The sequence below is a fragment of the Triplophysa rosa genome, linkage group LG22 (assembly GCF_024868665.1).
Source record: "Triplophysa rosa linkage group LG22, Trosa_1v2, whole genome shotgun sequence".
NCBI lineage: Eukaryota > Metazoa > Chordata > Actinopteri > Cypriniformes > Nemacheilidae > Triplophysa > Triplophysa rosa.
Genome location: NC_079911.1, coordinates 15,611,023 through 15,638,208, shown reverse-complemented (window position 1 = coordinate 15,638,208; position 27,186 = coordinate 15,611,023). Strand labels below are relative to the sequence as shown.

Below are 27,186 nucleotides of genomic sequence, written 5' to 3'. Positions count from 1 at the left end.
AACAGGTCATGATGACAGAACGCTTATGTTTTATTCCCCATCAGCGTAATGTATTAACACCCCAGCGAAAAGATGTTTGGCTAATTATCCATGCTCCACTGAAAAAACATTGCTATGGCAACCCGACTAGGTCAGCCAATGGGGGGCTGTGAAGAGGAGAGGCGTGGTGAGGAGTTCTAAAATGGACTCTCACGTTACACACGTCATTTCTGAATGCAGTATGGGGTGTGATCAAAAAGTACAGTATGTACAAATATTGCTAGAGTTTTGAGTAAAGGATGGGTGATGTATGTGACAGATGGGCTCCGGTTGTAATGAATTAATTGAATCACACTTGGTCACGTGTTATGGGTGAAGGGGAGGTGAGAGGCGAGCTGGAAATGTGTTATCAGGACCATCACAATTTCAGATATTTTGCAGTTATTCATCATAACAATGATGCATAAACAAACAAACATTTAGGGCAAAGCCACAAATTCCTGAATGCAGATATGAACAACATAAAAATGACTCGTCATACAGAGATTTTATTATAGTTCACATTTTAAATGAGCCTATATATTTAAATGAGAATAAAAATCATGCTGACAATAAAAATATTGCTTTATCCCATAAACACTGAAGTTTTATAAAAATACTGAAAAAGCTGTATACAAAAATATCATGATACATTTTAAATAGCTAATTGTTATGAAGGATGCTACTCTCTATATAACACTGCTGTGCTTTTGCAGTAATGTGCTGTACCAAATGAACCTGATAATGGACACAACTTAAATCTGAGGATGCTACTTCAATAGCCCATTGTGAAGCTTATTTCATCAACAAACTATTTATTTTTTACTAATGCTTCCATCTATCCATAAAATGCATACACTGTAAATGTAAAATACGGGAATTTTCTGGCAGCTGAGGGTGGCCGTAATAAACAGTTTTTTCCTGTAAAATTACATGTTTTCCTCGTTTTATCCTCTGTAATTTTATGGTTTTTCAAAAATACATGAAAAATTCTGTAAAATAACAGGTTTTTAGATTACACGTGGAAATACTGTAAAAATGTTTTTTAAACTGTAGGTAATCCAGCATTACTGTTGCAGAACACCTTTTAGAATGATATAGTCACCTAAAAGTATTAACTCTTGTTGATAGGAATTATATGAATGTTTTTGACAAACGGCTGTCTGGTGTATTTTTATATCAGGATGAAGAACGGCTCATCCTGAATGGCTCATGCAGAACTAATTGGTCTCCACAGACAACAATCCAAAAAGGCAACGTTTTGTTGCCATACAGCACATGTACCATCATATTTTCTTAGAAAATCAACCATGTCACATATTTATACTTCCAATATTAATATTCACATCATCATCATATTCTCACTAAGAAATGAAATTACGATCCTTTATATTTAAAATAAAATATCCGACACACAAGCTTAGATATGCATATAGATCTGTTGGTAAACAAGGCAATTAAAATATTGACATTGAATTTGAATTAGATTCATAAAATTCACTCTCAAAAAATGTCACTGAAAGCGAAGTGACATTAACACCCTCTGCTGGTCAGTTGCGGTACTGCGCGTTCATTGAAACCAACGACAGAAGGTCAGTGCACCTGATGAAAGACTGAATTCAGCTTTTCAACATATCCCTGTTGAAGTTTTTAGCTACGTTATTCTTCATCCTTAAAAATTGCATTTAAATGATGGGTACATGCAGTTACATTCAATCATGCTGAAATAGAAATTCAGCTCGTCTTTGGTGCGCTATATGTGTGCTGTTTATCCAGAATGTTTCTGAGCAACAGGGATGCACAACTATTAAATACAACACAGTCTGTTAATACCCTTATTCAAATCTGTGCTAAATATATAGCTACTTAGATAATAATGTATGGAAGGCACTTAATGAAGAACAGGAACAAAATAAACGTGCATCATTGATACATGGTTAAAAAGCTTCAAGTAGCAGGGGCTACAGATACATTTATATACATGGATATAAAAACAGTACCGACACTAGAATACTAATTTGTTAAGGTAAACTGGTATATCTGTATGGCACATCAGGAAGTCTTTGGCGTCTCGTTTTAATAAACGATGAAGAACAAGACCTGTTGTTTCTTTGAGGTATCTTCAGTTCAAGACGTATCGCCAGTTTGCGCTTTGCAGGATGCTTTAGTAATAAAGACCATGTGAGTGATTTCTTATTCAGATCTCACCACGGAAAGAGCTGTTGAACGGTACCTTTGAAGTCTAAGAGCTGCCTTTGTCTAAAGCACCACATCATATACCTGGATGAGTGCAGAACATTCAGTTGAGGCTCTCCTCCAAACAACTGATCAATCCAAATATTTTGGAAAGAATGAAATCCAGCACCAGGACCCTTTCAGCGGGCAGGACTGAACCATGAAGGTCATTTTGTGTTGTTTAACAAAGATGAGTCCCGCTCACACCAGGAAGTGGGTGTATCCTTCCGCTCCAGTGACGATAACATCCATCCAGATTCTCATGGCCTCTGGAGAAGGAGCAACCATATAATAAACGCGGTCATGTGTCTTCGCGCTGAACGTCAGGGAGGGGTTCGGGCTCTGACGAAACAGAAGCACGTGCAGCAGAGATAGAGGAACGTGAGAAGCTAGATTTACTAACATAATTCTATAAGGTTACGTACTAACGTCTGTATTTGAAAAATCAATATAGCAGTGTGTCACAGCTCACCTTGTGTGCGTTCTTCAGATGGTCGTAGTAGACTTCCTCTATGGCTTGGAAGTATATCACACCTTTCATTTTGGTTTCATGTTTATCTGGAAAAGATATCATTTATTTCATTCTAATCAAATTATTATATCAGTAATATATATATTATTAAGGCACACAGTTGGTCTACACACTCCCATATTTAATAATAGGTAATTACAAAAATAAGTACAGATTGTAAAATATAAATTCTGTACATTAAGGGGCGGTTTCCCGGACAGGGATTAGTTTAAACCAGGACTAGGCCTTAGTTAAATTAAGTTTTAACAAACATGCCTTACAAAAAACATTACTTGTGTGCATTTTGAGACAGCACAAAGGCACTGATGTATTTTAAGATATGTCAGTGCAAGCTGTTTTCAGTTTGGACAGCTCTTACATTTATTTTAGTCTTGGACTAGTCTAATCCCTGTCCAGGAAACCACCCCTACATTAAGTATTAGATGTGAATATTAGGGCTGGTGAAAATGGTACTGATGTGGCAACTGCATTGTCTTTCTGGGTATCTGTGAAGGACAGGGCTCAGTGCTGCCCCCTTGTGGTTTAAACTAGTTCCATAAGAAGTCATGGCAGATTGACTCGTTGGTGGTCATTACCAGCATAATATGCCAGCGTCCTGCGATTGCGGTCAAAGACGAACCAGCGCTTCTTCCAGGTTTTGATTTTTCCACCCATTTTGACCAGGAAGCCCCTGCAGGTCTTCTCAGTGATGGCCAAGTGAAAACATGTCTCAGGATGGTGACCTGCTGCCTCGATGTGACCTCTCAGGTCAAAGTCATCCTTCCTTATGGGCAGGTAACGTGTCAACGGTCGTGTCTGGAGACATGACAGAGAAAAATCTGGTTAATATGCAGCACACAGGTAACACACACAGGTAAAGATGAGTCTGAGATGTGTGCATCTGTATATTAGTAAAAGGTGTACAAAGTGAGAGAGGGAATCACACAGGACCACATTCAAAAACAACTACAATGAGCTCGACAAAGTTGAACTGAATGGTTTTATTTACTCTGCATCAATGCAAAGATGATACAAGAACGCATCCTGTGTGAATGAACCCTATGATATGGGAATAAACAAACTATATACTGACTTCTAAAACAACTTTTTGCTATTTGATGCTTTGTCTGCCAAGCAAATTTTATTTATTCATTTCAATTTGTGACTAATTTGCAATTGGCAGATAATGCAGGCGTTCAATTCAACTCTCGCTCGTCCTCTCCCTCTCTCACCTGGGTCTCCCGCAGCTTCACCTCTCTCTCCACCAGTTTCTGTCGTCTGTTCGTCTCCTCCTGAAGTCTCCTCTCCAACTCCTCCCTTCTCCTCCTCTCGTCTTCAAGAGCCTGTCTCCGCAACTCCATCTCTCGCTCCTATCAGGAATGAAACGTGGATATACTGTATTTCTGTATGATTCTGTAAGAATCTTAGCACATTGATAATCAGATCTACCCTGTGTTCCAGTAATCTGTTCTTCTCGGCTTGAGCTTCTCTCAACATTCGCTCCATCTCCTCTATCTTCACCATGTTAGCAGTGCTGGTGCTGCACAGACACACAAAGGATTTTTGCGAAACAGATCACGGATGAATTTCCATGTCAAGTGTGTGAGGTCTTAATACGGTTTACACAGTAAATTCTATAATAATTTTTGTTGTCCAATAAAATCGAGTTCAAAGCCCTCCACCTCATTTGGCAAAGTGCTCTGGAGCATCTAAACGTTCGGCTACTTGGAGACGCCTTGGAATGCAATAAAAATTCCACAGACATGATATGTGTATATTTGGGCTACTGAAGTGGAGATTCCTGTCTATTCAGCTTCCTAAACACATATAAACGCAATTAAACTCACATCAACCTCACACAACAGAAATGGCGTACAAAATGAAGATACACACACACTTGCATGTGATGTTAACATCAGTAGCTGCAATGCCATAATAGACTTTATAAAGCTGCGTTTAAGGGATAAATGTCCGAGAAATAACAATTTTGTCCTAATTTATTCACTCTCACGTCATTGAAAAAATGTAACTGACTCTTTCCTGTGTGGAACACAAAAGAAGATATTCTGAGAAATGTCTCAGTGGTTTTGTTTCCATACAATGGAAGTCAATGGGGCAAAGTTTTGAGGATGACTGGATGTTTACTGTTGCTTTAACAAGTTTTAAATGTTTTTGTTATCTTGTTAAACATGCTTAGATATGTAACATTGGAGAAACAATGTTTACGTAGCAAATGACCAATAATACACGCTTAAATTTTTCATGATAATTTAAGGTCCCACCTTGAAATGTTGTCAGGCGAGCATGCGGAAATGCTGGTTTCCAGGCTCTCCGCACTGTCCACACTCATTGTGTCAAAGTTGTGTCCGTTATCCATGTAGTGGAACGGGTCCAGGTAGACGTTTGACTCAGAAACCGCCCTATTGGTCATCTCATTCAATCGCTGCCTCTCTTCATTTAGAAACATCTGACCTGCTGCAGGACCAAAGGGGGAATAACGTTGGATTTTTTCTTATTTGAATTTTATATTATAATTTATCATCGTTGTATGTATATTATTGCACACACTACATATAAATTAATGTAATATGAAAAATTAATATTAAATGTATTATTAAAATTAATTCCTAAAAATTGAATAGATTTAAAGTGATAGTTCACCCCAAAATAAAAATTATGTCATTATTTACTCACTTCCTTGTCATTTCAAACCTGTATGACTTTCTTTGTTCTGCAGAACACAAAAGGAGGTGTTTTGAAGAAAGTTGGTATCCGAACAGCGGCGGCACCCTTTCACTTCTATTGTATGGACACAAAACGAATGCAAGTGAATGGGTACCGTCACTGTTTGGTTAACAACTTTCTTCAAAATATCTTCTTTTGTGTTCTGTGGAAGAAAGAAAGTCATAAAGGTTTGAAAAGAAAAGAGGGTAAATGATGACAGAATTTTCATTTTTGGAAGAACTATCACTTTAAATCAAAGTAAGATGTCACTATGAGGATGATGAATTAGTGTTACCCTTGAGCAGGCGGCGGGTGTCCAGGTCACGGGAGGTGGCGGAGAGGGTACGAGGCAGTACACTACCACAGCTTGAGCTCTGAGACAGTGGCATATGGGGCTACAGGATTAAAGTATAAAGAGGGAGATATTTAAGACAGCCTTTTCCACATGAAAACATCGTCGGCTGCAATTTGAACTTTGTTTCAAGTTATTTTAAGATTACACCCAATGTGTATTCGCGGCGAATTTGTTTTCTGACCTTAGGAGACAGACTGCGATTAAGGGTAGAGTTTAATATCCCGGAACTCTGCCTCTCTCTCTTACGGGAAATGCCGTTGTCAGTCAGCAGAGCTCCACCCTCCTTGTTGCCATTGCTCCGCCTCCTCTCCTCCAAAGAACGAAAGTGCTGAAACATTTAGACAGAGAGTGTAAATATGTTTACTTCTTTTCTCAAACAAACAGCAAGGAGCTTGCGGTTACCGTACCTCCTTCATGGACACAGGATTAAGGGGAAAAGCCTGACCACCTGTGAGCTCTGAGTATTTCCTTTCTAGAGACGTCAGATTCTCGCGCTCCTGCAGAGAGATTAGTGGAGCAGAACACATATATTTAAACTTAATACATGGTTTTCTAAAATACTTGATTTTGATTGGTCAGTCACATCATCCAGGGCTCAAATAGATAACTTTGCAATATTGTTCAGCTGACTGTACATTATCCCTTACATAAACACAATCATAGATATTATCACTGAAAGCATAAACTCACCCTCTGCAGCATATAAATAAGATTGCTCTTCTCCTTTAAGAAGTTCTCTTTTTCCCGCTGGGCCTGCTGGGTAATCTGAGTTGACTGCTTCTTCAGGGTAAGAAGCCTCTCCTATTATGAGGACATATGGCCAGAAGGAAAAATGTAATTATAAAATCTTTGAAGTCTTTGTATGCTCTTGATAGATCCTGCCGACTACGCCAAATGATAAATGTGGTCACGTGTAAACCTATGATGGTTAAAAATAAAAACACAAGACTACACACCTTGCGATTTACGAGCGATCTCTGATATTCAGCGATCTCTCTGAGGAGTTGCTGGGTCTGAGTCTCCTTTTCTTCATCCTGTCGGCTTTCTTTCTCCAACTGCTGAAACTCCAGATCTTCAAAACGCTTCGTCTCTATTTCCAAAGCTTCGGTGTCCTATCAACACACACAAGATTTATCAACAACACTTAAAATTAGATTACATACTTTATATCACATGCAACTCCAAAGTAAACTAACTAAACAGCCAAAATTCAAGGACTCACAGTAAATGGAAAAGAGACGAGCAAAAATGTGTCTTGCAAAATCTTGGTAACAAGCAAAGTTAAGACACAGAGAAGAAAAGGCCTACCAACAAGAACAAATGGTTTTTCCAGAACTGTTGCAAAGAGGAAAGAAACAACAGGAAGTCTTTGTGAGAGAGTCAATGGTGATCTACAGGACAACAGGAAGCAGAATAGTCGGCCGCACAGGTGGGCGCAGGTACGAAGTAGACCGAGGTAACTGACTGACCCTGGAAAGCTGATTGTGGAGCTGCTCCTTCAATGCTTCAGGTCAGGTGTCCAACTGGGTCTTCTGTTCTGAGATCAGCTCAGCTAGCCTCTCTATTTTAACTCTTTCAGCCTCCAACATGGCTTTCTCCTACAGCACGGCGGCCAACATAGTGACATTTGTGAATGTAAAGACACACAGAGTAGACAAACACAAACACGATGGACAAAGAAAGAGATGGAGAAAGTGCAAGGTTGGGTTAGAGCAAGAAAAAGGTAAAATAGTGAAAAGATGTAAGACGAAGTAAATGGGTCTCATTTGGAGACACTAGGTATTGTCCTGAAGCTTTGATAACGTGTAAATATTCATCTGCCACACAACCTGTTGTGTTTACCTGAGTCTGATTGTTCCGAGTGCTTTTCCCCATGCTGCCCATTTTTTCATTGAGTTGTTCCAGCATTTCCTTGTCGCTTTGTAGCTGAGCCAACTCGGCCTCCTGCTCCCCCTCCAGAAGAGCTCTCTCTACCTCCATCTGCAGAAAAAGGAGTTTGTTGCTTTAAGATTCTCAATGGAGAATAAACAAATCCACTCAAGAGATTAAAGTCGAAGATCAATCAGAGTTATTTACAGGCTGGTAAATAAAGAGAGCTGAAGACAATCATCTAACACACAATACATGTCAACGTCTATACATATAAAATGCATTGAGCAAACAGACCTCCCTGAGCGACTCGTCCATCTGTGTGTCCAGATCTCTGATCTTCTGCTCCAGTTCCTCGATGTTGTTGAGCACCTGAATTCTTTCCTCCTCTATACGTGTCACTTCCTGTCGCAGCTGCATGTCTTCAGACACCTGTCAGCAAGACACTACGCACCTTGAGATCATTCAGATTATATGCAGCACTTTTTTAGACATCGACACTGTCATAAGACACCTTACTAAAAATATTGTATTTACTGACCCCCCTTCCCAAAAAAACCCCACTTATTGCAAAAAATGTTTCAAAAGTTTGACATCATCCATATTCAGATCTGAGGATTTATCTTAAAATAATTTGCTTTCAATCTACTTTGTATGTACTTAAAAAGATTTCAAACTACAGTATGATTTGTACTGTCCGAAACACTATGACCTATACTTGCACTCAATTTTACTTTCAAGTATGCATTGATTAAATGATTAAGTATTCTAAGTGTATACTTGGCTTGTAGTGGTGTTTACTCTTTTAAATGTCTTTAAGGATTCATTTTTTCCCACTATTTTCACTAGTATTTTACTTGGGGTAAACTTTAAAATCCACTTTCATAAAGCAAAACGTGCGCAGTAAGTATTGAACTAGAAAACTTTCAGGACTCCTATAAGCTTAGTATAGTACAAATGAAAAGATAGTTGTTAACTAATTGTGTGCTCAAAGTTTACTATTGTTATTTTTGTAGCATACTTTTATAAACTAAAAAGTGGGCCAGTTTAGTACCGTGTAGTATTGAAATAGTACGCTTACAAGAGCCCTAGTAGTACATTGATATTTGTATACTTTCTACATAAATATACTTTAAACTTACACTTAATAAAATACTTTTATTTAATAAAATGAACTTGAATTATACTTATTTTTGATTGAAGTAACATACACGCAAGAGCTTATCGCTATTTAAATATCTCAAGTAAAATATCATCTGCTATTCTGATATGAGATTGAAATCTACAATTCCTCATGAGATCTTTACACAGTCCTGATCGCTATGGATTGTTAACTTGGCAGTTTCCGAGGCCACGAGTTTTCCAATGACAGCACAGAGGAATGTAGCTGATCAACAGATGGAAGACTACAGAGCCGTCTCTGTCTGATACTCTCATTCTGATATAAGTGTCTGATCTCCATGACATTACCATTTTCCAAAAATATCCTCCAGCGGATGAGCCCATGAATATTCTGCATATGTTTAAAAGGGATTGTGGTCAAGAATAGTCACTTTGTGAAAAGAAATATTGCTTAAAAGGAGAGGACAAACCAAAAGGAAAAAACTATAAATCTCTATCCCTTAAAGAGACAGTTCACCCAAAATGAAAATTCTGACATCATCTCCTTAATGTGGTTCCAACCAGCCTTTCTTTCTTCTCTTGTACTTAAAAGAAACACAAAGTTATCATATGGCGTCAGAAGACTTGAAATATATGACTGGAATAATATGAACCACATTTATAATGCCTCAATCTCCACTCGTTGTATTTGCACAAAAAAAGTTAGCAAAAACTCCCCTTTCCATTCCCTGGACACACTTATAGAACAACATGGGGGTGAATACAGTAAATGACTAAAATTATATTTTTAGGTGAACTACTCCTTCGATTGTATTTCTGAGTGTTTTCCAGCAATTACAGTCACATGTGTTTTCAGTACATAGACACACCAAATCCACTGGGAATAGAGTCATTTCCTGTTCCTCTCCTATAGCAGGAGAGGCAGTAACTGCCCCCGTCTCCTGAGAGAGTCTGTTAAACTCTAAAACACCATTATGTCATTATAGCTATCCAATAGAAAACACTTCTTCCACACGGTCCCCCATGAGCTGGAATTGGCACCTTATGTTTTAAACACAGACATGGGACTCAATGGTAAAGAGTGTGGGTTCAGCGTGTTACAAAATAAATGGTCAAAGTTCATGCTGACATGACAATTAGAGAAGAGATAAACAGACAGTGTGTCAGGTATAAAGACTCCAAGGCATTCCCAAACTATTTTGCATACTTGAAGTCCCAGAGGACTACATAGTTTCCACTGCCTCATGAACTCTGTCTGGAATACTGAGCAGTTGCAGACAGTCGCTTTAGATTTAAACAAGTCGGTGATCATATATACGAATTGGAGATTGGTATTTATAGTATGAACTAATATCGTGACAACAGCTAATAGTGTAGTTTGGAACAGATGTCACATTAAAAAAGTTATTGTAAAGCAAATTATTACTATAAATGGATCATTTAAATTATTAAATGCATTCTGTTTTAGAAAATCCGTACAACAAATATCACAATATATATATAATATTTTGCAATTGAGATAATGTATTATTGAAGTGGTAATCCATATTTTGCCTCTATATCGCCATCTCTGTTTGAAACATAAAACTGCAGGTTATTTTACTCTACTTTGGTTGAAGTCAAGCAACATCAAACTGACACTTTCCATGAAATCGATGCCCACAGCTCATACTTATAAGCATACCTTTGTGAATTGAGGTAGGGATGTAAGGAGACTTCATAAATCATATTACACTCAAAAAAAGTTCGCTCAAAAATGTAAATTCTGTCATTCTTTCTTCTGCAGAACACAAAAAAAGGTATTTTGAAGAATGTCCATTCACAACAGCGGTACCCATTGACTTGTTGGTTTGTGTCCATACAGTAGAAGTGAATGGGTAGCGCCATGGTTCGGTTACCAACATTCATCAAAATATCTTCTTTTGTGTTTAACAGAAGAAAGAAAAGTTATACAGGTTTAAAATGACAAAAGGGTGAGTAAACGATGACAGAATTTTCATTTTTGGGTGAACTATTCCTTTAATTTCATAAATCATATGTTTTGTTTATTTTTTACTAGTTATGGATTTCAGCTTTTTCACATTATTTTTGCTTTTTTTTATTTTTTTGCATTACAGTAATGAATAGTTTGAGTTTTTGATTGAATTCTGATTGTGATTGTTTCCACACCACAGGCAAACAGTGTGCAGTCTCACCTTGCTGCGGAGGTGAGGAGATGGTGAAGGTGCTGAGCTCCGCAGGGAGGTGGTGGGCGACTGGGTTCTCGTCTCTCTGTGTCCACTGAGTCTACGATGTCTCTTGGTCAGGATCTCTCCTCGACTCTTCCCCACAAACCCGCTCTCAACAGAAACTCCTGCAGAGTCTGAGAACACGGATTCATCATCCGAGACTTGCAGCTTTTCCAGCTCACGATTGATCTTCTGCAGGTCAGACACGGCCGAGACGCCAGAGTCGGTCTCCACCCGGCTGAGATCAGACCGGCCGAACTCAGAGCACAGGCACAGGATGGTCTCCAGACGCTGTCGTTCCTGAAGTGGATTGAAACACAGGTGTCAGAACATCGACCCCTGCCCACTATTATTAAAAACATGTTTAAAAACATGTTTTTTAAATTTCTGACCATGTCTGCTTACCAGTCTCTCCACCTCCTGTTCTCTCAGCCTCTCATCTCTTTGTCTCTGATGATAATCGTGTAGCTCTTCTTTTCCACTCAGCGAACTGATACTACCCCTCCTCTGCCCCATGCCAGGCCCCAGGCCTCCTTTACCAAACGACATACGCCTTTCTCCAACGCCCAGGTCCAAACATGGGGCAGAGCCCACAGAACAGAGACTGGCCCTACGAGAGTTACCGAGCACGCTGGCTATCACCGTCACATCTGGGGGTTTCTCCATGGCCGGAAGGCTACGGCGTGGTTTGGTGGTGCGACGGGGTGGCAAAGACAACATAGGAGTGTCTCCACGATACAGCCTGGGTAGAGAGCGGCTATGACCTCCGAGGCCGTTTAGGGAACCGGTGGAGTATTTCCTCTGGCGGAGCGGTGGCTCCGCTGCGGACTCCCCGTCTCGTGAGAACAGCCTGCGGCCCAAGCGGGGGCTGGAGGGCATGCTGGCTGCCCCACTTGGACCCCGGCGAGATGGAGGAGGAGCGTCGGGCATGTAGGAGGAAGTGGAGCCGTTCCACATGGTGAGGAGCGAGCTGGTAGTGTTGGAGTGGCGCGCATCTGATGAGTGGCAAAGCAACAGGTTATCCTGTGATTGGTGTCGGGTATGGGTTTGGCTCGGGACTGGACTTAAGGGGCGCTCTGATTGGTGGGGGGAGGGGGGCATGCTCAGGCTGCTGGTGGGTGTGTAAGGGGAGGGGACTCTGAGAGAAAGAGGAGGGCGCTCCTGTGGATAGCTGGAAGCTGATTGGGGACTGGGAGGTGGGGATAGAGTGATGTAACCGCGTTCTGCTGTAGCTTTTAAACTGGCTTCCAGAGCCGATTTCCTGCGCTGTAAGCTCTCCATCAACTCCTGAAGCTCCGCCTTCGAACGAGTGCCACGGATGCTGGACGTGCCCAACGTGCCGCCATTGGAATGAAGCTTTGTTGCGTCTGAAAGAAATGAAAGGAACAGTTCATTTGTGTTTATACACATTCAAATACGGTATTTTATACATTTTTAAAATATGTAAAAGCCTGACTTAATGTGCAGAATAAATTCGCATAGAGAATGAGTGATGAAAGTTTATCATTAGCAGATAGTTACATAGGGTTACTTGCAATACTACTTTATATGTTTTACTAAAATATCGTCGCTGTCCTTCCGAAACCTCAGCTGTACAAATTCGCTGTTTTCTGAGGAAATGAAATGGAAAAAACATTGTACTTTTTAAATGATTAAACACTGTGTTGTTGACAACCACTTTTTGATTTGGTTAGATATTTGCAAAACCCTGTGACCGACATAAAGAGTGACTAATAATATTGATTTATGGCAACAACAAAATAAATCCAGAAATATGGAGATACGAGGGTTCAAAAGGACAGAAGTGCAAGCTTTATTGAGACACATTTTCAAGAAAAATTATGGACAATTGCTGAAACAGACAAAAGTTCTAAGATGACAAACCATTGATACTTGTTGTACTCATACAACCACCTTTTTGTTTTAACAGACTGTCATAGACCCACAAACTAAATTGCAAAATCTCACAAAATAAATAGAACAATCCCACATGTTCATGCTGTTTTGGGCTTTGCTTAGGAAGTCAAGCGTTCACAAGAGTTTAATCTAAAAATGCTTTCTCATACAAATTGCAACCCACACAAATATGGATGCCTTGAGTTGTAAAGGGGAAAGAACTACTAAAAATGGAGGAAGCGAAGCCAGAATGGGTTTGTAGTTTCTGGCACAGAGGTAGAGAAAAAGATGTGGGGTCGGAACAGCATTGGCAACAAAGTTTTAGTTGTGGGTTCTGTGGTGGTTTCCATCAGAACACACGCACACACATACTTACTAGCGGACCACCTGTACTCCAGAATGTTTATCTACGTTTTGGGTTGTAAATCATTTTAGCTAAGAGCCATATGGATGAGATTTTACGTTGTCATTTATTTACAACGGAGCAAGGTCATTTGTACAGCTGTGGCTACATGGGGGCTATGTGACCGTATTGACTGAAGGTCTCTAAGCCAACACAAAAAATACAGAAAAAGAAAGAAAAGCAGAGGTGGCACATTCCATAAATAAGGTTGACTGGTTTACAGTTGTTTTTTAAAGCATTGGAGACAGAAATATCTCACTTGTAGTGCTGTGAGGTCTATTAAATGTGTTACATAAAAAGTATTTAAAACTAGTGTTGTTTTTTTAAGTTGTCTTTGTAATCTTTCACAAAAAAAAAAAGTTGTCTATTTAACTGTAATGTTTGTTCAGTGTTTTTTGCTAAAAAAAAAAGAAAAGAAAAAAGAAATGCCCCAAAACTTCATAAAACATCAGGTGCCTCCTTTCTCTGGCACTTTGTTAAAAAAACCACTCTGTTTTTATTTTGTATACTGTTTATAAAAAGTGCCAGGTAATGTTTAAAAGAGACTGAAGAGAAAACATCTGATGAGATTAATGAGGATATTTAGATGTTCAATAAACAAGCAAACAAAAAATGGAACATATGAACAGATGGCACTGATTTGCGCTCTTCCCGTGTTTAAAATAGTGAGGAATGATAATGGAGGGCTTCAATTAGGCTGCAGGCAAGTGACTCTTTGTTTATAAAAAGACAGCAGAAAGGATTCAAAAGCAATAGATGAATGGGGGAATGTGGAGGAAGATCTCGCTCACCCGTTCCAAGGGACAGCGCAGTCTTATCCGGCAGCATGTTCTTCATGCGATTCGCCTCTTCTGGGTGGTTGAAACGGAAAAAATATCTACCCAGACAAAGAGTGCACCCTGAGGAGAACCAAAACACACACACACAGTCATTTTACAATAAAAACATGCTTGAGTCCAAGGCACTGTAAGGATATGAAGCATTAATAAAACATGAGTTCAGACATGCAAGCCCAGAATGTCTGGAATACATATTCACATAGCTCTAGCGTTATGATCAAATAAAATTACATAAAACTATTCTAAAGAGGCATGGTAATGAAATTTTCAACACAAAACTTTTTCCCTTTTGAAGTCTTCCATTTAATAAGACATGAGGAGCGAGAAATGGAAAGAGACATAGACCGAGTCTGGATTAAGTGGAAAAACAGATCCAGAAACAGGTCAGATTTCAGAACCAATCTGAAGTCTCTTCTGCAGTCTACTGAGTGTTTCAGAGGACTTAAATCCACAAGATTGATTTTCCTCTTACGTCTGGGGTACATCCTCTCACTCTCTCTTAGTCTGATCTTATATTTTACTTCTGTCGTGTTTATATAGATATGTGGACACATTTGTCCCCAGACATTAGCCTAATCTGACTAAATCTATATTGTTAAAAAATAAAGGTGCTGCAAAAGGTTCTTCATAGCAATGCCACAGAAGAACCATTTTTGGTTCCTAAAAGAACCATTCAGTCAAAGGTTATTTCAAGAATCCTTTCTTTCTGCTCCACAATAAAAACCTTTTGTGCAACAGAAAGGTTCTTTGGATGTTAAGGGTCCTTTATGGAACCATTCATCAAAAAAAAGGTTACTCTATGGCATTGTGAAGCACCTTTATATTTAAATGATAAATGTGGAGATTTTAACGACATCTAGTGGTGAGTTTGCGAATTGCAACCAACGGCTCACTCCACCCGTCCCTGTTAAAGCACTACAGATGCTGACACAGGACTAAGATGGCTTCATTCCTGAATGACATAACTTATTTAGGAAACGCTCGCTGTAGAGCAGTTTGTCCTTTTAGGGCTACTGGAGAAACAACATGGCGAATTCCATTTATGTAGATAGAAATGGCTCATTCTAAGGTAATAAAAACATAACGCTTGATTATGTAAGGTATACACATCTGAAGACATAGTTATGTACATTATATTGCATTTCTGTAAATATATCCTAAAACAATTATACACTGGACCTTTAAGAGTATATCTTTGAAAAATACGCTTATAAATGAACAAATAATGATTTTGAACAAAATATAGGGTAAGTCCATGGTTTTTATAGTTAGCTTTATATAAACAATAGAAGTCTTCATTTGAATATCTATGTGTTTGAATGTCTGGTTACGGAGCAGAAAATCGAAGAATAGAAATCGATGCCCTCTATACAGAAAGAATTATGTGATCTGTAAACATCCCATATGTAATCAAATAAAGCACAGAAAGCATGTTGTAAGCATGCAGGGTTTCCTGAAACACACATAAACACAGACATGCGAATCCCTCAGTAGCCCACTCCTGCAGTCTGTGGCTGCTTACGAGGACTCTGCGCAGGAAGTGAGGGATCATTTTACGCTGTCTGCGACACAATCCTTCACCATGAGTTCACCATCTCCAGCCACCTGAGAAAGCTCTGGCTTCTCTTTAAAACAACAGTGAAACACGGTCGATTGTCCCATGCCGATGGAGAGGTCTAAATGGGGACACCATTCAACACTCATCTTCTTCCATCTGGTAATAATTGTAGTTGCAATCTGTTAGCGATTGTTTCATTGTAATTGAAACAGTGTTGTTAGAAGTGAAGTGAAGTGAGGAAGCGAAGGAGTTATATAGATCAGCTGAAATGTTATGATAATTTTATGTTATCTTGCATGTGCCAAATTCTCAAGTCTGTTGCGATGTGTCTCTCACACTCTCTCCATCACTGGCAGACACTAACATTCAGACACATGGACACCCAGCCTTCCTGGCTAACTCACATCATTTGAAGTCTCAAACTGGACACTATCTGTGTAATAGTATCACTATCTCTCTGAAGTTTAATAGCTTGTTTGAGTTCACGGCTTTGGGAAAAGACTGAAAGTCCATTTTGTTCAAATCTGGGATTTCCAGCTCTACACAGACAGAGTACAGCTTTCTCATGTCTAATGATTTGCAGTTCTTGTCAACCTATCAGCACGAGGCCCCTGCAAAAGTGATAAAGATTGTTTAAAGAGAACGAAAAGGGTTGTGTTTTCAAACTAATAGTAGTTTTCCAGCTTTAAGCTCTCTGCAAAAAATCTATAAACTTCACCACAAGCCAAACACTTTGGCAAAATTATTCACACCACTTTTTCCACCAACCCATAAATTACAACACACAAAGTTATACCACATCTTCACCTAAATAACATTAGTGAAAGTCAATCAATCCTGCTGTTTGCTTATATACATTTTATACAACAGTGGCTAATATATTAACTTTGTTTTGTTGTTGCAACAATGACTGTAGTGCTTTGGCAAAAAACACGGTTACTATGGCAAACGTTTGTAGGATCAAGCCCACCCTTGATCTCTCAATGAATAGATATTCTGGCAGTTTGATTGTTACATGGCACATTGGTTGTTACATAAACACATTGACTTGGACGTCAGATTTACACAGCAGAATAAAACTGTGCAAGGAGAATGACAGACAAGCAGCTAAATACACAGAAAAACGCCATGAGACCAGTGAGGATGTTTACTCTGTCTTCACCCCTAATCGCTTTATTATAAGGATTATGGGAGGTAAATATCAGCGACGTTTTGTCGCGTGCGCAACGCAAACAACCGCACGCGCACTGCATCTCTGTTTAGACAGCATTGATCTGCGTTACATGGTGTTTGTCAGTCTAAAGTCCCATCCCTATGCGTAAACAATAGTTTTTACTATCTTTGTAAAGCTATACACATTTACACATTAAAAACCGTTAAAAAAAACCACACGCTTCAAATTACTTTTTACGTCCCAGAAAATAGATTTTCTAAGAATGAAGATATAATAAACTATTCAACAAAGCATCGTAATAACGCACTTTAAAGTGACTTTTTTGCAAAGTTCGGTTATTTTTTCATAACCAAAAGTCACACTCACCTTTGTTTAGTTTCTCATTGACGCAGTCGCTGGAGAAGAGTGATGCGCGCTCTGTCTCTCTCTGTCCGGGCGGTTTTGCATGACAAAGACGCGACAGACGCGATGCTGAGTGCGCTACGAGACCTTGGCCGTGTCTGCGCGGACACTCCTCCTCTCAGCGGGGACGAGCCTGAATGGAACTCTGGCTTCTAGGCTGATCGGGAACGCGCTTCAATGGAACAGTTTTTGGCTGATCTGGGACGCGCAAACTTGGTTTCGACTTGAGTCACACTTTTGAACTACTTCCTACAGATTTGATCGAGTTGATAAAAGTAACAATTTGTAATTAAAAACAGGATAGAGAGTCTTAAATCCCACTATGACAAATATATTTAGGTCTGGTAACAATTACCATACCACCTCTTTCACTGGGAGTTATATACTGTATGTTAGCCAAAAGAAACAAAACCTCTTGATTTTAACCAGCTTTTTTTCCTCACCGTACAGTTCTCTGTAATTTTAAGTCCTACAGATGGCTCAAATATAGCATGTGTATACAGTATAGGACTATATACAACCAATAATGTAGGACAAAATAAGAATCCCTTAAAAAACAGTTTCTGCATGCTCTCCAAATTTGATTTGCAGCTGCAGAAAGCTTTAAAATTTTACAAGTTTTATTAAACAGACAGATCGGTTAATTTGTCTATCCTTATCACAAACCAAGCTTGTGTGCATTTGCTTGCATGATTTCTATATTCGACCTTGCATTATTATCCATGATTGGAGAGCGCGTTGGTATATTTTCCATTGTCAAGTTCCCTCAGTCTACAGTTGGAAGGAGGGTTGGAGGACGAGAAGATAGACCCTCCCCCTGCCACCCAGCAGGCACTCTGGTCTTCATCACTCTCAGAACTCCAGTTGCATCATGGGGAGGGGGTGCTGGAGCGCTGCCCGGCAACTCTGATTGCTTCCAGACCTCGGCACACTTTTCCCATATCCTCATATTCATATGCACGTACTACTACACTTAAACTCACGCACAGATACACAAACAGATTAATTTCTAATTCCCCCATAATCCAACTAGATAGACTCCAGATGCAAGTTTGTTAGCTCAAAAAGAGAGAGACTGGGGTGTAAAACACAAAAATGATATCAGCTCTGGAAGATGATGAGTAAACCATAAGGAATGCTCATTCATGCCTGGAGATGCTTGAAACGATGCATAATCTTGGGTAACGTCTGTCTCGAAATACCATTAATGTTAGTCTAGCTCTCTTCAACTGGAAGTTACAAAATAAGCATGTGTGTACTCATATATCAATAATCTTGAGCAATAAAGTGAAATATAGAAGGATGTGAGACTGAGAGAGAAAATAAGGAGGGGTGTGTGACCAATCAACTATTAAACAACATTCTCTGGAAGTCTAGAGTCACACAGAAAGTATGTGACCTCATATCACTGATCAGAAACACAGAAAGATAAAGAGGAAAGGAAGAAAATGTTATTGCTCAAAGCTTGATATTTTCAGGAAACTTATTTCATTCGAATATCAATTTTTTTATTGCTTGAGAACTTACATAAGAAGCGTTATGTTTTTATTACCTTAGAATGAGCTGAAGGTCTGGAACTGATCGCCACTTTCTTCGGAAAGGCCTGCCCAAAAGGCCATATGACTGACAGGTAAAGCAACCAATCACGTTTCGTTTTGTGCCGCGTCATGTTTAGAGGTGTGGAAATGTCCCCGCAATAACAGACCAGTGTGCATTCACGAACGTGTCAAAAGTTAAAAGCTACAAAATGATTAGAAGTTTATGCCGTGGACCTCGCATACTTTTAAGAATTAAGCGTTTAGTCGATCGTGATGAATTCTTATAGCAACCGTTGTAAACACGACAGCGTACTTCTTAGATCAGACGGTTTCGTGTTGTTTCCAGACGGACCGTAAAGAACGCGACACGCACGTCTCCCGGAAATCCTGTGAAATTCAACCAATCAGATGACGACTTCGAACGTGCTGATGAAGTGTTTCCAGAAAAGTGTGCCATATGCATCAAACGTTTAGCCAGCGGTCCGTGGGCGTGACGTCTGAGGCTGAGACTACAGTAGCCCTAAACGGACAAACTGCTATACAGAGTGAGTTTCATAAAAACTCTCCTTCGGCAAAGAAGTGAAAACGTGTCGACATCTTAGTTCTGTGTCAGCCACCCTAGCGCTTTGAAAGGGGTGGGGGAGGGGTGGAGTGAGCCGCTGGTTGCAAGTCGCAACCTCACCGCTAGATGCCGCTAAATTTCATAAACTGGACCTTTAATGAGAAATATTCATTCATTTTTTTGAATTATGAGTTGATTTAGGTATCATTTAATCAATTAGGACAAACTTTGTTATTGCATCCTATAGGCTGTTTGGAGACTATGAAGCATATGACAAACTCAAAGCAGAAGGAGAAGAGAAGAAAGAGAGAGTAGGCGAGAGATGTTTTTCTTGTGGTGTGTCAGGCCAAAGTCATCAGTGTACAGGAAGTCATTCATTGCTGTTGTTTGTTGTGCTTTCTCTCAGCGACTGAGGTTAGATCCACAGAACCTGCTGAGTGGTCGAATAATACATGCCAACATCAAATAGTTGACCTCCCCTATATACAGTATGACCTCTGAACAGCTTTAGACATGAAAGTTTGATTATCTTTTTTTACTCAACAGATATGTTTGTAAGATATTGTGTGTGTGTTACCATGTGTAAGCTTTGTGGGCTGGCTGATATTAATTCCATCTTGACTGCAGATATTTTCACAGGGGTGTAAAGTAAGGACTCCATCTCTGTCAGTGATGACACAGCGGTGCGGCTGGATCCCCGGATAATTCTGCAGTAACTCTGCATCCTCACAGTCGATATGATTTAGTTCTGTAATGCAGTAATGAAATGAACCTTAATGACTTCCATTCAGCATGAAGGCAGCACTAATGAAAAAGGAAAGAAACTCTGGAAACCCCCACATTAAATATTACAGTCAGCAGGTGGTCAGGGGGCCCATATTCAAACTAAAGCTTAGTTCATGGGCTCAGTTTGGGATTTTATTATTCTGATCTAGCTGAAGGAGTATATTCTGAGTTTATTTAGCAAATCTGGCGATTTTAAAGGTATGCGCAGAAAGGTTACCATAAGGGTAAAGGTAACACACCCCACATGGCAGAGTCATATATTTTCATAATTTTGCATAAATTAGTGAAAACCTATGAGCAGCCAAGAGCATTCTGTGGAACAAGTAAACATATGTAAATTAATGAGGACTGCATTTGCATGTATGCATGCTTTTTTGGCTCACAGTATTTGCAACAAATAGAATCCTCTAAAATTCACCTCTAACAACTCTTATATCACATTTTATATCAGAACATTTAAATTAACTTTAAAGTCAAACTTACCCTTAGTTAGTGGTATGGAAAAGCTGCCCAAACTGATCAGGTGGGGTGTAGACGCTAACACCTTTAGGCCACCCCCAGTGTCAATCACATCCAAAAGGGATTCCTGAGAACGACAGGGATTTCAATGCATACAAAGAAATGAGACAATAAGCAAAAAGAACTTCACTATTGCCAGGCATTTTCTGGCTATCACTTGAAACCAACTGATCTTAACATCAGATTTAGTGGGTGTATTGAGTCGGTTTCCCTCAAGTTCACACAGGTGTCTTACTAGCAGAGTAACCACAGATGTTCAACTATGGACACAGTCCATTGAATTTGGCAGTCACACGCACATACGCAATACTTATTGTTTACAATCTGAACAACATCTATTGTTTCATCATTTGGTGTGGTTTAAGTGTCTAAAAGACTGGGGCTGCTGTACACATCTGCAATTTATATTATAGATGTACTCAATGGATTCTCTTAGGTAGAGCTGTAGTAAAATAACCTTTCTCAGACATGGTAAAGTAATTATGTTTTGTAGTCGCAAAAGCAGTTTTTATAGCTCTTTAAATACAGCCAACTCCATATGTTGGAAAATACGTTTAGCTCTTCCATCATTGGCTCTGAATAAGATTCATTCACACGCCCACACAGACACAGACAATACAAGACAATATATGTTCTGGAGAAGAAGATGAGAAAGAAAGATTGTGGGGAAATGTTTTTCTAGGATATTATAGGACAAACAGAAAAGGGACACGGTGGGGCAAAGAGGCCTGGCTGAGAGGCCTTAATATAATTTTCATGACGGAAAACAAATAATTGTAGAGAGTACCATGGTTATATGTTAAGGAGGGAGTTTCAACCCAAAAAAGCAAACACAGGAACCCTTGAAATCAAGGCCAATTAGAATTGCACCAACCTGATTACTTTAAACACGATGCAAAGAATTATGGGTAGGACTTTTTCCAAGAAAAGCAAGAGCTGGCTGTAGGTATTCTTGAACACTTATATATGAAATAATATAAGTAAACTGTCTGACGTGACAGTGACGCTCTGTGTGCCAGAATAGGGTTGCATAAAATGCCACGGTTAAAGGCACTACTGAATTCTATCTGTTAACATGCGTAGCTAAAAACCAGACATGCTTCATGCACTAATAATAAAGGCTACAAACCTATCCAGAATCAGATTCCCCTAAAACCCTAATGTTTGTTTGGGTCACCATATTACCATGATAAAAAAAATGTAGACACAGCAGATATGATGTGGGATATTTACTGAACAAAAGCCGTTAGCCTTGCTCTCCAGTTGGCTGGATTTCTGGGTGTTTCCTTTGGCTCCTTTGGGAGGAAGTGAGGATCAGAAACAGCTGAACGCACTTGACTCCTTCTTGTCTCTAAGTTTCTCAAAGTGATGTCATTGGGCTGGTCCTATTCTTCTCAGTAACACAAAATGCCAAAAGAAACTTATTTTCTTAGATCACCTTAACGAGAGCGAGCTAAATGGGGTCATAATGTTGAAGAAAGCGCATATCTGATGCATCAACCGTTTTACGTCATCTGTGCATGTGACTGCAAACAGTCACATTCGTTCAAGAGCAGTATAAAGCATGCCTTCGTGCATTATTTGGGGGTAATCTCTAAATCTTTTTCCATAAAAGTTCTTTGTGCATTTCAGGTTGTTTTACGGAAAGCTATACATCTACAAAAACAAAACCCAGCAACATTTATTTCAAATAAAATCTTAGTAGAAATCAATTTAAGGTCATCAAACATTTACATTTACATTTAGTCATTTAGCAGATGCTTTTATCCAAAGCGACTTACACATCCATCTATTTTGTTGCAGATTAGTTTGGGGTAAAATGTGTGATGATGTAAATCGGTCTGACCATATCTGCTATTTTCTAAAGGGCTGCTTTCCCACAAGATCTAATAGAGTCAATAAACTGTATCATTTAATAATAGCCCAATTGGTGCCAAGGGATACAATTAAGTACAATTTATACACTTTTATCACAGTAATCTCTTGGATCTTGGGAATTTCCTGTCGATTAATGTAAGTGAGATCAGCTCAGAAGTAGACTTGCCCATGTTTGCAGGGTTCACCTCACTCGCACACACTTTCACCAAACTTTGAAATCAAGTGAAGTCCATATAAATGTTTCAAATAGTGAATTATGTCCACTACAAATTGAACCTTGAAACATCTTAAAGGAACAGTTCACCCAAAAATGAAAATTCTGTCATGGAAATACTCAACCTCAAGTCCCAACCCTGTATAAAGTTCTTCAAAACATCTCATGTTGTGTTCAACAGAACAAAAAATTATAAAAAAAATTCTAGATGGTGCCCCAGAAATCTCAGTTGCTAACATTCTTCCAAATATCTTTATACAGGTTTGGAACAACTTGAGGGTGAGTAATTCAAGACAGAACTTTCCGTTTGGGTGAACTATCCATTTAATTTTAATTTACATATATTTTTGGAGAGATTGAAAGCAACTTTGTATATACTTTCTCAACAGAATCTTACCTTTGTTGTGATAAAACTGTCAGTGTTTCTCATGTCAGACCGTCTTCGAATTGACACGAACCCCTTAAAACGAATTGACATGAATGATCACTCATTTAATGATTCTGTAAACATCCCCAGTTTAACTGTTGGTTTTTATAGAGATATATTATATGCAGAAACACAGCTGAACAAACTGTGACATTTCAGTCTCTTAAAATGTAAATGTCCACGAGAAATTCATGTCGTAATGTAAACAGGAAGAGGGGCTCAACCCCTTACCAAACTCCTGAGATATTAAACTACTGTCTTCAGTCACGGCTGAAATATTCTTCTTCTTTAACACATCTTTCCTTCTGTGTAACCTGTGATTCATATTAATAGCTATTAAATACATTTTTAGAAATAAAAAATCAACTACAAGCATTGAGATCAAACTAACGCCAAGCTACGGCTGCGATTTATAAATACACAAAGAAATAGCGCCATCTTCCGGATGTAGACGGTCACATACTCATACATGGTTACATGCATGCATCTGTCCAGATTTTTGGGGTGAAATGATGATCTGATAACTGTAATAATAATCTGATATTAACTAAAATAATAATCAGGAAGAACTTGTTGTCTTGAAACCGAATCGGATAAAATTTGATAAAAAAGATTATGATGCGGAATGGAGAATGATGATTGACAGGACAGAATGTTCAGGCTCCTCCCAAACGTCCTTTGAGAATTTTTTTATTCATGTAGATCACATAAAAATGAGTCTGTTCACTTTACCCAGTCCACTTTTTCAGTCCAAATTTAGATTAAATAAAGCACAAGTTAATGTAATTTAACAAAAGAATATTGTAAATTACATTTTATACTCAGTCAGTCAGTGAGAATCCTAGATGTATAAAGAAGTATAACTTAAAACAACACAATACTTAAAACAGAACCTTTTCTGCATCAAAAGTGAGTTTAGTTTTAAATACCAAAGGTTCAAGGTGGTTAGATTGAATATTCTTCGAAACACCAGCATCATTCTTCATTCTACTACTGTATATCAGGAGTAAAAGATGAAATCTGGTTATTGTGATTATTCAGCACCAATCAAATTATTCAAATTACGATCAATCACCTGAAGCCATTAATCTGTGAGAGCTCAGGCGTGGGAGACACATGTTTTTCAGTGATATGAAATCTCTGAGTTACAGTGTATTCCATCTCTATACCATCTCTTTCTAGATGTGACTCAGGTATATCAGGAGCAAGTTCATTTCTTTCAATAGCTTCATCATCAGCTGCTTCTGTGATCATATCTGAGAACAAAGTTATGATGCCAAGCGTTGGTGATCTGGATTCACTGTTTTCCAATGGTGTGCCAGATAAAGATGAATCACTTATAATCAGGCATGTATTTAATATAGTGTGTTCTGCTGATGTAGGTGGTGTGACATCATTCTCAATAGGTGCCTCAAGATCTGTTGCTCTAAATGGCGCTTTGTGAACTTCTGTCTGTACAGATTCCAAAACATGATGCCTGGGTTCATCCCGTCCTGGTCTTTGAAGTAGTGAAAGTTCTGCCAAAATCAATTAAAGGGAGAACTGAATGCAAAGGAGTTGAGTATGTTTATTCAGAAGGAAATTATTCATTGATTGATTGATTTACCAGTTTTGTTTGTACATCTTTTGTTTTGTTTGTTGACTTCTGGGTGGGTTTGTACTGGTTGTTCACCTGCAAGAGAAAATAGTGTGCATAATGTGAAAGACAGGGATGTTGCGTAATACTGTATACATGTTTATTTTGAGCTACTTTAAGGTGTATACTTACAGTAAATGTGTGTGTGTGTGTGTGTGTGTGTGTGTGTGTGTGTGTGTGTGTGTGTGTGTGTGTGTGTGCGTATGTGCGTCGTATGTGTGTTGTGTGTGGTGTGTTGTGTGTGTGTGCGTGCCGTGCGTGCGTGCGTGCGTGTGTGTGTGCGTGTGTGGTGTGGTGGTGTGTGGTGTGTGTGTATAATATTATAATATATATAAATAGAAATGTATATATATATACTTATGCATGCACGCACACACACACACACACACACACATACAGTGCTGTATATACAGTATATATATATATTTATATATACACATATAACTATACCTATACTATACATACACATCATTTATATATATATGTATATACCTGTATATATTTATATACTGTAAATTATGTACACAAAGCTAACATTTTATTTAACATATTTTTTTAATTTAACAGAGTAATGAAGAAAAAGCAGCCAATGAGATATTTCGTTTTTTATATATTATTCTAAAATGTGAAAAAATGTATATGATATTATTTAAATAAATATTAATCAATATCAAAAATAATTTTGCAAAATGCAAAATGAAGTTTTTGATTTACCTCTCATTCTAAAGCATCGTGACAGAGCTACAGATACAGTGATCAGAAATATGAAGACAGATGCAGCCGTCCCCCACCACGACCTCCTGCAGTCATATTCACCATCATCTAAACCAAAATGTTACGTCAATTTCATAATTTTACATCCTTATCCATTTTTGCCATTAAATAATGGACATATAAATGTATAATCTTACCAAATACACGAACTGTAACATTGACTGGGATCTGGACCTGGTGTCTCATTTGGAAACCGTAGAATGTGCATATGTAAACACCGGAGTGCCCCAACCTGTCTGGGTTTAGCAGATGAAGGGAACCATTACCCAGGTGAGCTTGATCGATGTCTAGTTCGGCTTTACTTTCCCACAAGTTAGCAATCCGACGAGTCCTGCTATCGTAGTTGAAGATGACGATGGACTCTGTGCTTCTGATGAAGGTCCATGTAAGGGAAAAATTGTGGCGAGGTTGAGGCACCATGCAGGGAACAATGAGTCCAGCACCTTCTTCACCAATTAACTCATCTAGAAGATTGAAATATAGTAAAGAATGAATTCATAACCCTAAAACCACACAGAAATAAAATGTTTTCTCGTTACCTTGGTGTTTCAGTGATGCGGTCCAGAGCTGCGCTCCATCCGCTGAGACAACAGAGCAGACATATGTGTGATCAGAGATGTTGCCCGTCATGCTGATGGTGCTTTCGACGGTGAACAGGCCCTTGGTGTCTGATGTTTTACGAGTGATGTTCTGGAAGCTTCCGATAGCACCAGGGGGTTCAGTGGCCCAGGTGATCTCAGGAGCAGGATAGATGTTCTGGGACAGACAGGTGACCCTGTCCTCAACCATCTCAAGCTTCACAAACTGAATTAGGGCTAAAATGACAGAAAATGCATGGGTTTTAAATTTTCCGAAAGTTTTTTGCTTTCATAACTAAGATTTGAGGGCAAGCCTTGTGTGTGTTTAAAATCAGATAACCTCAGTAACCCAAGCATACTCAAGTAATATAGTGTGCCCCTTTACTGACCTTTCACCCCTAGGTTAACAAACGTCTCCTGGTTTCCCTTCCTGGTGCTGGTGTAACACTTATAGCGCCCCTGGTCCTGGACTTTAACTTTTCTCAGCACCAGCGATGCATTTCCCTGCGCGATCTGAGAATTAAACAGGCTTGTCCGTCCGCTGAAGTGCTTGTTCTGAAGCCCGTACTGGTCTTTATTGTAGTAGTAACTGTGGACTGGGATCTGTTGCTTGTACCAGTGGATGACCACGGCCCCTGTGGGCCTGAAACTGCAGGGTAACACACAGTCTTCGAAGAACAGACACGTAACGTGTGCATCTAAGTTGAGACCACCACAGGAAGAAATGTTAGGAATGAACTCGATTCATGACTTCAAAGCCAGATGGATAAATGATTCTATGTAATTTTTCAAACAGTATGTTTGTGACTAGTTTGTAAAACACTAACATAAAGGGATAGTTCACCTCAAAATGAAAACTGTCATTATTTACTCCCCCTCGTGTAATTTTAAACCTGTATGACTTTCTTTCTTCTGGAGAACACAAAAGAAGATATTCTGA

The 27,186-nt window shown here is 39.0% G+C and overlaps 1 protein-coding gene across 1 annotated transcript; it reads right to left on the bottom strand.

Annotated features, from left to right (window-relative positions):
• Nucleotides 1-172: 172 nt before the first annotated feature.
• phldb2a (pleckstrin homology-like domain, family B, member 2a) lies at nt 173-23,377 on the bottom strand. The gene is made up of 19 exons (XM_057320881.1): nt 23,229-23,377; nt 20,704-20,806; nt 20,012-20,182; nt 14,153-14,260; nt 11,468-12,429; nt 11,030-11,362; nt 8,010-8,144; nt 7,686-7,823; nt 6,800-6,955; nt 6,534-6,644; nt 6,251-6,340; nt 6,025-6,171; nt 5,784-5,883; nt 5,047-5,239; nt 4,214-4,304; nt 3,997-4,134; nt 3,361-3,580; nt 2,726-2,811; nt 173-2,595 (listed from the first exon to the last, which is right to left on the bottom strand). Exons 1-19 carry the CDS (start codon nt 23,307-23,309, stop codon nt 2,455-2,457), a joined length of 3,504 nt encoding a protein of 1,167 aa, XP_057176864.1. The 5' UTR covers nt 23,310-23,377; the 3' UTR covers nt 173-2,454.
• Nucleotides 23,378-27,186: the final 3,809 nt, after the last annotated feature.

Excerpts from the sequence above, each read along its gene's own strand:
- phldb2a (XM_057320881.1), bottom strand. The coding sequence starts at position 23,309 with ATGTCAATTCGTTTTAAGGGGTTCGTGTCAATTCGAAGACGGTCTGAC. Across the intron at positions 20,183-20,703 it reads TTCCATACCACTAACTAAGG|AACTAAATCATATCGACTGT; the intron begins GTAAGTTTGACT and ends ACTGCATTACAG. Across the intron at positions 6,172-6,250 it reads ATCCTGTGTCCATGAAGGAG|CACTTTCGTTCTTTGGAGGA; the intron begins GTACGGTAACCG and ends TAAATGTTTCAG.